Here is a 14,369-nt window from a genome sequence, read left to right as displayed (position 1 = left end):
GCCTGGATCCCTGCTGGGCATCCGAGGCCTTGGCAGCCCTGGGCATGTGAAGAAGAAGCCAACGCACCCTGGCTGTAGCGTGAAGGGCTAAATTTGGCCCCTGACTTCCTCCCGTGCGGACACCCGGGTGGTTTCTCTTGTCTCCTGTTACAGATAATGCAAAGGCCGGTCCTGAAGCCGCAGCTGGGCGAAACCCCGGCACAGCAGGGAGGAGGGACGGTGGGGACAGAGCAGGGAGCAGGGGACACTCAGCGGGGATCCCAGCCCGCCAGCTCAGCTGTGGCTTTGTTCAGCGTTGGGCAGGTCACCTGGCTCCGACAATGCTGGTCTTTGGCCCTCCCCAGGCATTTCTTCACCTTCGGAGAGCGTTGCAAAACAGTCGTTGTTCTGTTCTGAGAGATGCCTGCGGTTCTTTCACGCCTCTCAGGCTTTTTTCCTTGAAACTCCAGTGCCACAGTCAAGTGGTTATGTCAAAATGTGTTTGCATTTGAAACAAAAAAGAGTTTCTCAGCCTTGTGACCCCAGAGGGAAGTTTGTGACTACGTGCCCAGGGGCTTGGCTGCCTGGAGTGGCTCAGCCTGCTTGGGAGCACCTGCAGCTCCGAGGGTCTGCCAGCCTCAGCGAGTTCTGAGCCTGCTTGGTTTTGACCTGCCTGTCTGCACCACAGCAGAGCTCTGTGCCCATGAACAGCACTGCAAACTGCAAAATATTGCCTTTGCTCTGCAGAAGCACCGAACTGAGAAAAACAGACCCAAAAAAAGAGCCAAAGGGATTTGCCAGTGCAGCACTCCACCAGACCTGGAGATGGTCTCTGCTCAGCCAAGATGATTTTCCCAGCCGTGGCTCAGGAGCAGCTGGATCACCCCCACTCCCCCGTGTGCTGAGCCGGAGGATGTCCCTCTGCTGCCCTGAGTTCCGACCCTGGCACTGCCCCCAGGAGAGCCTGGAGGAACCCCCTGTTTGAAGAGAGGGGACACCACTGCCGCCCCTGGTTATTTTCCTCCCGGTCGCTCAGTTATTTTTGTTAACGCTTATTAAGGAAGACTTGGGAGAGCTCTTTGTTAAGGGCTCACACTCACTTCAATTAAAGGCTAAGAAAACTACCCAAGCGTATCACTGACTCATCGGAGAAATCCCGACGAGCACGTAGCCGGCTAAACTCCGTTCTTGTTTTCGCAGCTAAAGGACCGAGAGGAGATACAGGAACAAAACCTGCGAGACTCACAGCTAAGTCAGACGAGAGGGAAATGGAGTTGGAACCCACTTCCCTCTCGGCAGTGCCCGGCTGGGCCCTCCCAGCCCCTCTTTCACCCCGACACATCCCGCAGCCGAGAGCAGGGCTGGGAGCAGAGCGAGCCGAGGCGCTGAGAGTCCCCGCGGGGAAGGACTCGCAGCAGCTCTATTTAGAAAGGGCAAGTCTGTGCCAAACCTGACGAACTTTCCTTTACCCAGAATTATAACTGGAAGTCTAAAAAGCCACAGTGTTTGAAAACACATATTTACATTATATATGCCCCAAAGCAGAATAAACAAAGGTTAGATTTGTAAACTCTCCATCTTAATTAAAGCAGCACTGCTTAGGACAAACCCACATAACAGCCGGCTTGAAGTGTTGTGTTATTTAATTTATACCTTCCAGCTCCCTTAGTCATGGAGCTGGGACAGCGATAGCATCAGCAGCCACCCCGCTGTGCTGTGCACAGGGAATTTCTAGGGCACTGGGAACCCTGTGGCCCATTTAGCACCATCCCGAGGCTGTGCTTCTCCGCCTTTTCAAACTCAAATCTTCCCTCCTTCTTCCTTGGCACTTCCCACATCGTTAGGAAGGAAGGGAATGCTGCTGGGTGTCTCCTGCCTCCCGTGCCAGTGCCCAGGCTGGCTGTGGGGAGCCTCCCAGGGACAGGCCAGCTGCCCCTCAGTGCCACAGCCATTCTCTGCCCAGTGCCAGCAGCTCATGTCCCCAGCCCCTGCTGAAAGTCCCTGCTCCGATTCTGCTGGGCCAGCGTGGACTTGCTTCGCTTAGAATAGGAACTATGGTCAAATATTTCAGCTTTAGAGGAACCCCTTTCTGTTCATGCTCTGAGTGACACAGCGGGCTTTGAATTTTGCAGTTCTGTGGGGCTGGAGAGCCCTCGAGTGTGTAAATAAGCTGTGCTGATGGTACTGAGAATGTGCTCCCTGCAGGCAATTTTCCTTCAGCTGCTTCCAAGTTCTGTCTTCTCTGGTTTCTCTTTTTGCAGCATCGTTTCAAAGTGATCAGGGACACTAAACAGAGACAGTAAATTACATCTGCGGGAAGCAGGTGTGGAAGCAGAGTGTGCCTGCAGGGAGGAACCACGGGATGATCCAGCATCCTCGGAAGAGCATCCCATGGTCTCCCACTGCCCAGCGCCTGCTGGACGAACATCCCTGACCTGCAGCAAAACGAGGGGGGAAGGTGGGAACAGAAAGAGAAAAGGAGTGGAAAAACGAAAAAGGGAAAAGAAAAAGGAAAAGGCAAATGGAAAGGTCTTGCCTGCCCACAGTCACGGTCTCCATCCCACCCTCGGGGGTGGCAGTGATGCCCTGCCCTTCCCGTGCCATGCCAGGGTCACCATGCCGGCCGGCCCCGGGGCTCGGCAGGAGCACTGCCACTGCCGAGAGCGCCAGAGCCTTCTCGTAATGAGTGCATCTGAAAGATCGCTCCACTTTTCTAAAGAGGAAAATAGGATGCAGGAAATTAGCAGCCAGCTCGGCTGAAGCACTGAGAGGCAGGACGGCAACCAGTGGTGAAGCAGCGAGGAGCTGCTCCAGGGGAAAGGCTGTTGTCAGTGGGACTCGGCTGGGATGGCCGAGCGCTGCTCCCTGCCCTGGTTTCCTGGCTTTAGCACCAAACTCTGGGGCGTGTTGCTGCAGTGATGTGTGAGGAGGAGGGAGGGAGGGCAGCTGGAGAAGCCAGGGTGATGCCCAGGGCAGTGGGGTTGTGCTGCCAGGGCCACACACTGCTGTGACAAAGGGAGACCTCCGGAGCTGGTGTCACCTGCCGCCACACTCTCACCGTTTCAGGGCTCCAGAGCGTCGGGCGATGCCCGTGCTCCCGCCAGGCAGGAAAAGCCTTGCGGTTACTCCATGCTTTAAGCATTCCCTGGTGAAAGCATTCCCATGGCAAGCTACCCTGCGATGGTCACTCCCTCTCCTGCCGTGCTCCCGAACTCTCTCTTCCCTCCCGCACCCCCTGTATCCCCTCGGCCACGCTGCCGCACCTGCCACGGGAAACCCTTCCTGCCTCCCTGGGATTTCCTCACCCTCCCTAATCTTTGCCATCCCTGTGAATCCATCACTCTCCTCTCGCCGGGGTGCCGCGGATTCCCGCTGCCCTACAGCCTGAGCTTTTCTCTCCGGGGCAGGGCACAGCGCCCGCTCCCTCCCCGGTGCTCGGTCTCTCCCCGGGGCTCAGCGCACGCCGTAGCCGGGAGGGAGACGCTCGGAGCTTCCTGCCGGCCGCGGCCAGCGAGCCCTGGGCTATGTTTAGCCCTGCGGCCGCACGCCGGGAAGTGCTGTTATCTCTTCCCACCTCCTTGTCCTCAGCCGTGCCTGCGCTAATCTCTGCTTGGCACCTTGAGCCGGAGCTGCCCCACGCCGCCAGCACCCAGCGGCTTTTTGGTGTTATTTTAGTGATCTCCGTCACGACTTTTTTTTTTTTTTTTCCTGTAAAACGGCCGCTGTCATCTGTGCCCCGACGGAGCGGAAGAGCCGCACGATTGCCAGGGCAGCAGGGGCAGTGCCCGTGCCCCAAAAGGGGCTGCTCCCCTCTGCTGCTGCCCACACGTGGGGGACACCTCGGGACAGCCATGAGTGGGAGTGCACAGGGCTGGGCACTGGTGTCACATGGTGGGGATTGCCATATTTAATGGTTTAATATCAAATCCTAGAATCGCAGAATGGTTTGGGCTGGAAGGGGTGTTGAAGATCATCCGGTTCCATCCCCCTGCCATGGGCAGGGTCCCCTTCCACTGGACCGGGCTGCACCAAACCCCATCCTTGAGCACTTCCAGGGATGGATGGGGCAGCCACAGCTCCTCTGTGTCCCTGTGATTTACCTGGTTTACAGGGAGAGAAGGTGATCCAGTGTTTCTTTCTCACACGGGACATTTCAGAGCCCTCCTGGCAGGTGCTCACCGACCCCTGCTCACCCTCTGCCCCACGCTGCCCTCAGCACTCTGCCTGTGAACCTGCTGAACTCTGCTGCTCTCCAGGAAAACATTTCCAGTTTGATTTAAAAACTTCCCCAGCCAGAGCCTGTACCAATTACTTAGCAGCGCACTGCTCCGGTTAATCACCAGTGACCATTTTTAGTAATAATTCCTGCAGGGCCAAGGACTGCAGGGAAACATCCGCTCCTGCCTTGTTCCCCTTCCCACCATCTGCCCCGGCTTCTCCCGGGCACGGGATGTACAGCAGCAGGCACATAAGGTCAGTGCATTTAGGGAAAAACATGACCACTGAATTAGAGCAGCCGAGCCAGCGAGGAAATCCTAACGCTAATCCCTGATCTTTCACTGACACACGGCAAAGCTCGGCCGAGCCGGCTGCTTCCCTCCTCCCCAGCCACAGCTGGAAAACACGGATAATGCTGCATTACCTTCCCTGCAGGGCTGCTGCGATTAATAGCAGCAGAGAGCTCCGAAATCCTTCAGGGATGGGGATGGCAGGGATTAATGCTCGGCTAGATGGTCCCTTAGGACCCTTTGCCAACACTGTGCCCCATTTTCTTTATTCTTTGCTATTTACTTTTATTTTTTTCTGGGACCTGGGTGGTGTTTAATCTCATTTGGCAGTTATGGATTGTCTCCAAAATAATCAATGTTTGTGCATTCATCTGCATCGCTCAGCTGATCCCACAGGGATGAGCATCCAGCGCTGGCGGGAGCCTCGGGCAGAGCATCCCTGCTCCCTCTGGCCGAGGAACCAACTTTGCTCCACGTTTCCAAGGGGGAAACAAAACCTTTGGTGGTAGCAGGCTGTTCTGCCTCAAATTGATTTCGGTGCCATAGGGAAAATATCCTGTATCATCCTGCAAATCAGGCAGAAAATTATGCTCCCCATGTCTTCCCTCCTGCCTGGACCCTGTGTACTGCAAAGACACGCACGTGTGAGGATGGAGAATCGATAGATCCAGAGGCTGCACAGCGGAATTTTTTCCCCACGTTTCATCTGGTATCAAAAATCACTACAAAAACACAGCCCTGCCTTTTGTCAGAAGGAAAATACCCGGAGTTCAGCAAACTGCCAAGTTTTTCGTGTTTAAATTTCCGCTGGCAGCTGCTCTCCGCAGCATCCCAGCCAGTCAAACATCCCGTGGGATGCAGCCAGCCCCAGAGCCCCGGATCCACGCTGGCAAAGCTTCCCAGGTCGGCATCCGCGTGGTCTGAGCTCGTCGGGATCTGTCACGTCATCAGCTGCGCAGAGGGCAACCAAGTCATGCGAGAAACGGGCATTTCTTAAAAAAATACAAGACCCGAAGCGTGAATCGCGGCTGAGTCACTGAAACACGAAACTCACTAAAGGGATGAATTAGAGCTATTAGAATATAGCGGTAATTACTCATGTGAACAATGCCCTGCTCGACTCTTTAATGATTACACAAATTAGTGCATAAAATTATGTTAATGGCTCTGCAACCGGCACATCCACCCAGCCGGGAGGGGACGCAGAGGTGAGCCAGGTCCCCCTCAGCGCCCAGGGACAAGGTGAGGGAATGCCAGGAGAGGCTGCAGCCCATCCTGCTGCTCTGCCGGGCTGCATGTCCATCCTGCGGCTCTGCCAGGCTCCGTGCCCATCCCATGGCTCTGCCAGGCTCCATGTCCATCCCATGGCTCTGCCAGGCTCCGTGCCTGTCCTGCAGTTCTGCCAGGCTCCATGTCCATCCCATGGCTCTGCCAGGCTCCATGTCCATCCCATGGCTCTGCCAGGCTCCATGCCCATCCCATGGCTCTGCCAAGCTCCGTGCCCATCCCATGGCTCTGTTGGGCTCCGTGCCCATCCTGCGACTCTGCCGGGCTCCATGACCATCCCGCAGCCCTGCCAGGCTCTGTGCCCATCCCACCCTGCAGCTCTGCCCTGCTCCATGCCCGTCCTGTCCTGCAGCTCTGCCGGGCTCCGTGCCCATCCTGCAGCTCTGCCAGGCTCCGTGCCCATCCCGTGGCTCTGCCGGGCTCCATGCCCGTTCTGTCCCATGACTCTGCCAGGCTCCATGCCCATCCCATCCCGCAGCTCCGGCGGAGCAGGACAAAGCACTGCAAGGACCACGCAGTGCGGGTGAGTACATCACTGACTCACCTTCAGGAGCGGCGGGTCAGGGATTTTAGGGAATATTTAGTACACAGGAAACTGCCTGGAATCTTCATTTTTCCTAATAATTCAGCTATTTGAAACTGCTCCAACTGTAATTCCAGATAAACTGCTCTTCCCGTGCAGGTGCAGCGAGGATCATTCTGCACTCGGCATGGGGGATTCTCACCAAAGCTGGGGCTGTTTTTAGCCAGTCTAGAAATGACTCTAATTTTGCTGCACAGCTAAAAACTCTGCTGTTATCAGGAGCAAGAAACCTCACGGCACAACCAACGCACACAGATCAATGAAAGAATCCCCTGTTCTAAAGCAGAAGTTTCTGTTAGGGGAAAAAAAAAGAAAAACCCAAATAAACAACAGAAAAAAAGCCCCGAACTGTGGTTTCTAGGAGAAACCACAAGTTTTCTAACCGTTTCTATTTCGGAGCTAATGTCGGGTTTATTAAGTCCGGGGCTATCAGGACGATGTGCAGTCAAGGAGGAGAGATTCCCTCCCTCTGCACGGCGCTTCCCGAAGTGTTCGCACAAAGAAGGCAGTATCGGGCCGGGCTGCCGGGCAGCTGCGCGGCCGAGGGCGGCACAGAGGGGCCACCCAGCCCCGGGGCGCACAATCGCCCTCAGTTGTCCCAACAAAGCGGCACTATCGGAAGTGCAGGAGCATCGGAACAGGCAGAGTCCCTGCAGGAACGGCGCAGCTCATCCAGTGCTGCAGGGTAGAAGCACCGGGAAGGGAACGCTGCCTGCTCGCTGTGCAGCAGAAACCCAGCTGCTTCTGGATGGAAAAATGATTTAGGAGAAGGGGCTGCATTTGGTCGTCCCCTCTGCTTGAACAAGGGCAATTCCATTTCCCTACATCTTCCCACCTTCTTCAGGGAGAATGGATTCTCAAAACATCTAGTTTCAGGAAGAACACATTCATAGAAGACAGCTGGTGCCTTGGTTGGCATCTGGTGAAATCCTAGCAAATACCTTCTCAGAAGACAGGGTGGAAGAGCCACCACGAGCTGCTGCCTGCAGCCAGCCTGTTCCACTAACGTATGAGGACATTAAAATCAATGCCAGTTTTACCCACCAGCCCCAGCCAGGCGAGCTGATGGCTCCCAGGGCTCTGCCGGGAAGCAGATTCCCCACGGGGAGTCAAGCAGGCACTTACTCAGATTCACTTTCATCCCTGGAGAAGCTGAAGGGCAGAAGAGATGGCACCAGGCTCCCCGGGTCGTGCCAGGCAGGAGTGTTGCTCCCAAAAATCACTGACTTCTCACTAGCTCTGTCACAATGTTAATGAACTCATAACGTGGCATAATTAAAAACTAAGAGTGTGTCAGGAGGCACAGCCTCCTCCAGTTAACTTTTCCTAACGCTGTCAAACCTGGTTCAGAGCACATTTCTGAGGTATTAATTTAATTCCTCTATTTTATGACAATCAGGGAACACAATATTCCCCCCGAGGATGTGGAACACACTGGATCAGAATCCAAAATTAAAACACGGGGCACTTGGGGAAAGCCTTGCTTCACCCTGTGGCTTCCCTGCTCCAGCGCTGCCTGTTCGCAGCACAGTGACAGAAACAATTTTACGGGAAAAAAGGTGGAATGCACAAGAGCTGCACACTGGGAACAGGTTTATTAGAGAATCTCAAAGTGCTTCACAAATGCCACAGCTGGGACACGGAGAACAAAGTGAGCAGGTGACACTGGGGCAGGAACAGGACTAGCAGCTCCTGCTGGAATGAGCCGAGCTCTCCCCTCAGAGCAGAAAGCCAAAATAAGAGAGACCCCAGCAATGCTCCATTCCCTGCCATTGTCCAGGTGAAATGGAAAGGCAGCTTTTCCAGTCCCCAGGGAGGATCACAGCCTTCTGGCAGAGGTGTGGTGCCCATCGGGTGTTGGACTCGACATCAGCAGCTTTCCAGGAAGGTGACACTCCACAAATCCCAACGTAGAGAACACTGTGTTCCAACCTCCTCTGCTTGGGAGCCACTGAACTCCCACAGGGTGATCCAAACCACTGAGATAATCTCAGGAGCAAACAATCCTGTGGTATTTCCCGCTCCAGTAGTTGATCCACACACAGGTAAGACCAAGAGCACATCCTGCACCCACCGGCTCCCTGGTGCCAGAACCAGGCTTGACAAATTACAGCCTTCCTGCACCTCCAGCGCACACCTTGCACGGAGAATTCCAAGTTACAGCCTTCCTGCACCTCCAGCACACACCTTGCACAGGGAATTCCGAATTACAGCCTTCCTGCACCTCCAGCGCACACCTTGCACAGGGAATTCCGTGTCTTAGCTGGCTGAACTGCCCCTGAAATTGGTGCTTCACACACTGATGAGCTCCAGGTGAATCTGCTTAAAGCCATCAGCTCTGGCTGGACTCGCTGGGTCAGAACTAACACTCATTTTTCAAAGTGAAGGTGGGGATCCCTCAGCCTGCTGGCATCCTTCACTCCTCCTCTGGTGGGTACTTTGTAATGATCCTCTCCAAACTCCACTTCAGTCCTGGCAAACCCAACTCTTCAGGTTTCCCTTTGCAAAACACCCTGGGCATGCCTGTAGCCACTGCAATCATTTTCACCTTCCATCACCGCCGGTGATGGAACAGACCAATTCCCATGAGAGTTGGGACTTTTGGACCAAACCTCACTCGTTTCCCCAGCTCACATCTGTGTGCCAAGGAGCCTCCACTGCCCTTGTTTCCCACAACCCAACAGACTTCTCTGGCAACAGTCACCCCACTTTCCCACAGGGCCACAGCCTCCTCTGAGCACCCATGCACCTTCCAGCCTGTCCCCAGGGCCAGGGGTGAGAATTTCCTGTGCACACAGCTCAAGGATTACACCAACAGCCCAGCTGCTGCTCACTGCCTCATCCACCCACACCACTAATGGTCACACAGACCAGTTCTGCCCCCATTTATGCTCAGGACAAGCCCATAAATCTCCCCTTTACCCCAGGTGATCTCCTATCAAGTTGTATTAATGTTCCCTCCTTTAAGCACGGAGAGTTCATTCTTTCCCCCTCCCCATCTACTAAATTCCACCCATTTCCCAGGGAACTGATCCTTTATTGAGGAGAAGCTCAAATATGGATGCTTCCCCTGGAACACTCCAGCTCTGTTCCACACAAAAGGCTTTTGTCCAGCTCCCCAAGGCGAGGGCAGCGGGCGAGGACGAGACTCCGCGACCAACGATGACACGGGGTGTGTTTTTGTAAAAATTTTATTTGTCAAAGAAAAAAAGCAATGGCCAATTGAAACCTACGTCATCTTTAACTCCAATTTTGGTCTTTAAATTTAGAGAAATGACTTATTTACTTTTTTATTTTTTTAAACAAACCCCCCTTTTTCCCCTTTAAGGTTTACCATCTACTCGTGCTGAATCCTTCCAAGGAGATTGCTCCAGCGTACCTCTCCAGGTCCTCGCTTTGCTCCTTTTACCAAAAAAATGCAAAACTCCATCGTGCATCTTAAGGGCTCCAATCGTCAAAAATAGGAAAAAAAAATATCTTTGGAATAGCCAATTGAGTTGAATAAAAAAATCCACACGAATGCGGTTTGGTTGGGGCAGGAATCCACTCCTATGTTCCTGGTAATTTGATCCCGCTCCATGAATCCTTGTAATTCAGCCTCCCTATCCTATCCACATTATGATTTGAATCCAATGATCCAGCTCCAAGGATTGGGATCCAGTGAGCCCTCTCCAATCCAAACCTTTATAACCAGCAAAACCAAAAAAGAGGAGGCAAAAAGTTAGATACTGTAATGAAAAAATAGGATTCTGGGGAATGATCAGTTATGTTTGCCATCAATTAATTCAGATGTACAGTAATAACTATCAATTCCCCAAAACAAACTTTCCAATGCTGATGCTCAGATAATTTCTTTAGAAATGTTAATTACTATTTGGAGGAAACATTGTAAATATTTACAATATGTCAACTGGAAATGCCAACATACTCAGCGCATTGGTGGGTACGAGGTTTTGTGGTTGTAAAAAATGGTTCTACTAAACTGGAAAAGCTTTAACTGCTCGGTCTATCCACCTACTATGGAATGGCTGGACTACAGCTGCACTCCCAGCTGGAGGGAACGTTAACAATCGGTGTTTTCACACGGATCGTGAGTCAATCGTGAATTAGTCTGAGGGGGCAGGGCTGAGACTTAAATTATTCCCCACTAGGTTTGCTATTTTTATTTTGATTTCATTCTGGTACTTATAAAAATGCAACAGCCACGCTGTATCAGTCACACAGAGGACATGCAGATTTTAGCAGTATTGATATTATACTCTGATTGCAAGTTCTACTACAAGTGTACGGATACTACGGACATGGACACTTGTAACCAAACGCTGCGGGACAAATAAACCAATACTCCCCCTCCCGGCCCCGGTTATTCCTTTAAAAAACTAGAATGGAATAGAGAATTACAAAAGCAGGGATTTGGCCACAATTGCTCCCCCAGGAAAGGAAGTTTTAAAAGAGAAGAGCAATCGCAGCCTGCGGTCACGAGAACATGCCTGAAGCGACACGTGGGGACACGTATGTGCTCGGCCTCAATTCCCCTGTCTCTCAGTATAAGGTCAATACTGCCAAGTTCATCTGTGACAATAGCACTTGGAGTCATACCATTGCCTCCATTATTGATCTGATCCTCCTCAATCCTCCTTTTGACAATCCTAAAATGATTGACATGTGCTCCACAATCCTTTAATCCAAAGCATTCTTAATCCATCTCTTCAGATATGTCTACAGAAAGACACACGAAAAGGCAAGATAAAATGTAAGATCCCCCAGAAGAGACAAGTTAGCCACAAACATCCCAACATCCCCAGCTCGTCTCGACCACAGCGGAACACTGAGACATTTACACAGCAATACCACAGCTCCAAGAATGTTGGTATTGAACTAGAACTAAACCGGAACAATCCTGACTGACAGCAATTAAAATACAATTTACCAAAGACAGGAGGGGAATGTCGGTGTCGAGGAGCAAATACTCACTAGGGATTTTACACAAGAATGCAATTCAACACTTCAGCCAATTCGAGTAAAACAGTTGGAATTTTTAAAAAAAAATAATGAAAGACTGTACTAAGTAAAAGAAAACTGTGTACAACATGGGGTTCTACAAAAAGATCAGAGCTAGTGATGTTTATGTACGAGATCGGGATCTGCTGTGGCGGGGAGAGTAGCGTGGAGATCCTCTGCTTCTTCTTGGGGAATAACTGCGGCTTCTGCTGTTGCTTCGACTACGGCTCCTGCTACGACTACGGCTGCGGGACCGAGATCTTCCATAGCTTGGGCTTCTTGGGCCATCAACTTTAACACGGATGTAGGCAGTTTCTCCCTATTGGATAGACAGAACTTTCGATTGAAACGTCGAGGCTTCAGGGCCATGTTTCAGGCATGCTGACAGACTGCAGACAGCGTTACTATGGCCGGACAGACAGCAGAGCTTACACGTCTATCTCCAGCCTGACCACACACTTATTTAGCTGCTTTGTAACCAAACAATGAACACCACACGTTCCTTACCTTCACATCCTACTGTTAAGCCCCTTGTATCCAATTCTGGCCAAAGACAGTAAGTGTGATACCTACCTCGTGCGATCTAAACTTAGTGTTATCCAGCTTTCGCACAGCGTAGGTCATGTCTTCCTTCCGCACAAACTCCACGACACCAGTGCCATCTCGGAAAACATCAGCATAACATACATCACCTGCTTCACGCATGTGATCCTTTAAATCCTGCCAACTTCCACTTGGAGGCAGCCCTACGGAAAAACCAAGACGTGACTTTAAAACCGGATTAGAGCTTCGCCTCGTGTAGTTACGGCAGCAGCGGCAAAGGCGCAGCGAAGGAGAGGAGCGCTCAGCATCGGGGGACGCCACTCTTCCCCTCCCAAAGCACACGGAGCGATGCTTTATAAGCAGCACCTCGCGGCAGCACCGCGCCTGCAGGACCCCGGGGGAGCACTTAGGCTGAGAGAGAGAGCAATGACTCACCCGAGACGATCACTCTGTACTCCGAGCGCCGGGACGGGGGGCCGTACCTGCCCCGAGGGGCTCCTCCCCCTCCGCCACCGCCGCCGCCTCTGCCGGTGCCGCGGCCGCTCCGAGGGAACTCCACGCGGAGGCGATACCCATCGTAGTCGTAGCCGTCCCGCCCGTAGACGGCGTCCTCCGCGTCCCTGCGGGCGGCACGGGGCGGGCGGTGAGCGTGGCCGCCGCACCCCCCGCCTTTGTTCGCGCTTCCCGCGCGCCTCTCCCCGCCCGCCGCCTCAGCAGCCCCGTTAGCGCGGCCCGGGCCGCGGGGCGATGCTCCCGGCGGGCAGCGGCGGCTCCGCCGGGCCGGGGGACCCGGGGCAGCGCCACAGGGGTCTCACCTGGGGTCCTCAAACTCGACGAAGGCGAAGGGCGGGCCCCCGCGGCGGTTCTTCAGGTCGATGTCGCGGATGGCGCCGTACTTGTAGAACACGTCCTCGATGTCCTTGGTGCGGATGTCGGGGGGCAGGTTCCCCACGTAGATGCGGCAGTCGTTGTTGCCGGCCGGGCCGCGGATGACGCCGCCGCCGGACATGGCGAGGTCGGCAATGTTTGCGGCGGCGCGGGGCGGTGCGGGCGGCGCGGGGCGGCGGTGGCGGGGCCGGGCCGGGCTCTCGGAGCGCTCGTCACCTCCCCCGACCGCCGCTTCAAAATGGCGCCCGCGGCTCCGCTCGCGCTGCCTCTGCGCGCACCGATCTCACCCCGGGACGCAGCACCGGCCGCAGCACCGCCCGCGCTCACGGCGGACCAGCGGCGCACGCGTCCTCCGCCGCGCCCTCACTGCTCCGCCCTGCGCATGCGCGATATCACCGCAAAGTAGTCCCTCGGTTCTTTCCGCCCCGGAGAAGCCGAGCCCGTGCGAGTGGCGCAGCTGTGGGGCGCGAGGGTGCGCTCAGCTCGGTTGTGCCGTGAAGAGCCACCGGTACCCGCGCCGGGGGAAGGACGCACGTCCCGGCAGCGCTTCTAACGGCGGCTGCTCCGTGACGTCACGTCCGGTGCGGCGCCCCGCGCCTCTAGGCCCGGCCGGGGAGGGCACAGCCCACAATGCACCGCGCGGGACGGCGGGCGCGCTTGGCGCCAAGCGCGAGGCGCGTCCCACAATGCACCGCGGGGTGGCGGGAGCGCGCGCGGCGGGAGCGCTTGGGGGGGACAGCCGCGGTGTCACCGTGTGTCCCCCAGTGTGTCCCCGAGTGTCCCCCTGTGTCACCGTGTGTCCCCCAGTGTGTCCCCGTGTGTCCCCGGTGTGTGCCCGCCCGGGGCTGCAGGGCTGCGGTCAGCGCCCTGTCCCGCAGTGCCGTGTCCCGGAGCAGCGGAGCACAGGGCTGTGCTCTCTGAGGGGGCAGGCCGGGCTGACCCAAAATGGCTGCTGGGGGCACCGTGAGGGGAGCAGGGGGACAGCCGGGGTGCACATCTCCCTCAGGAACCACAGATCCGGTTGGAATCTGTTGGGTTTGGGGTTTTCCCCCACTCGCGGTGTGTTTTGCCATTGCTGAGCCCATTTGATGGTTCTTGGGGGTTCTTTCCTCCAACACTTGTGCAGCTGAGCACGACGAGCTTGCGCAAAATAAACTTTTAGAACGAGCTGGACTTGGTGTCTATGTTAAAGTTAAGTGGAGGAACAAAAAGCATTAGAAATTAAGACAAAGTCGCATCCCAAGAGGATGCATTTGAGGACACTGCTGAGGGCTGTGTGCTCCTGCAGAAGAATGTTCTATATAGTGAATTTGTGAAGGTTTAATGCAGGGTCACATTAAAAACAGGCACAGAAGAGGGCAGAAGAGGATTTCCTGGGGAAGAACAGGACAATAACGTCCAAATATGTTATGCTTATAAAACTATAATTCAAATAAATCCTCTTTAAAATACCGGGGGAGTACTCTGCATTGTCACAAAGCTCTCACAGATCTGTCAAAGCAGCTTGAGAGTGAGAAACCAATTCAGTGTGCCCCAGTCCACAAGAAAATACAAAAACGTGGGTGAGATTGTGCTAAAAA

General features: G+C 54.4%; 1 protein-coding gene across 1 annotated transcript; it reads right to left on the bottom strand.

The window, feature by feature from the left end:
- Positions 1-9,532: 9,532 nt before the first annotated feature.
- On the bottom strand, positions 9,533-13,328 carry SRSF1 (serine and arginine rich splicing factor 1). The gene is made up of 4 exons (XM_085078555.1): positions 12,717-13,328; positions 12,337-12,521; positions 11,932-12,104; positions 9,533-11,677 (listed from the first exon to the last, which is right to left on the bottom strand). The coding sequence occupies exons 1-4, from the start codon at positions 12,908-12,910 to the stop codon at positions 11,483-11,485; spliced, it is 747 nt and encodes a 248-aa protein (XP_084934681.1). The 5' UTR covers positions 12,911-13,328; the 3' UTR covers positions 9,533-11,482.
- Between the last annotated feature and the right edge of the window lie 1,041 nt (positions 13,329-14,369).

The sequence above is a fragment of the Lichenostomus cassidix genome, chromosome 19 (genome assembly GCF_008360975.1).
Source record: "Lichenostomus cassidix isolate B80296 chromosome 19, HeHo_3.0, whole genome shotgun sequence".
Classification (NCBI taxonomy): domain Eukaryota; kingdom Metazoa; phylum Chordata; class Aves; order Passeriformes; family Meliphagidae; genus Lichenostomus; species Lichenostomus cassidix.
Note: the sequence above shows the minus strand (reverse complement) of the source record. Positions and strands in the feature narration are given on the sequence as shown.

Coding starts and splice junctions, on each gene's coding strand:
- SRSF1 (XM_085078555.1), bottom strand. CDS start 12,910: ATGTCCGGCGGCGGCGTCATCCGCGGCCCGGCCGGCAACAACGACTGC. Junction 12,522..12,716: donor GTCGAGTTTGAGGACCCCAG/GTGAGACCCCTG, acceptor TGCCGCCCGCAG/GGACGCGGAGGACGCCGTCT. Junction 11,678..11,931: donor CTAAGTTTAGATCGCACGAG/GTAGGTATCACA, acceptor TCTATCCAATAG/GGAGAAACTGCCTACATCCG.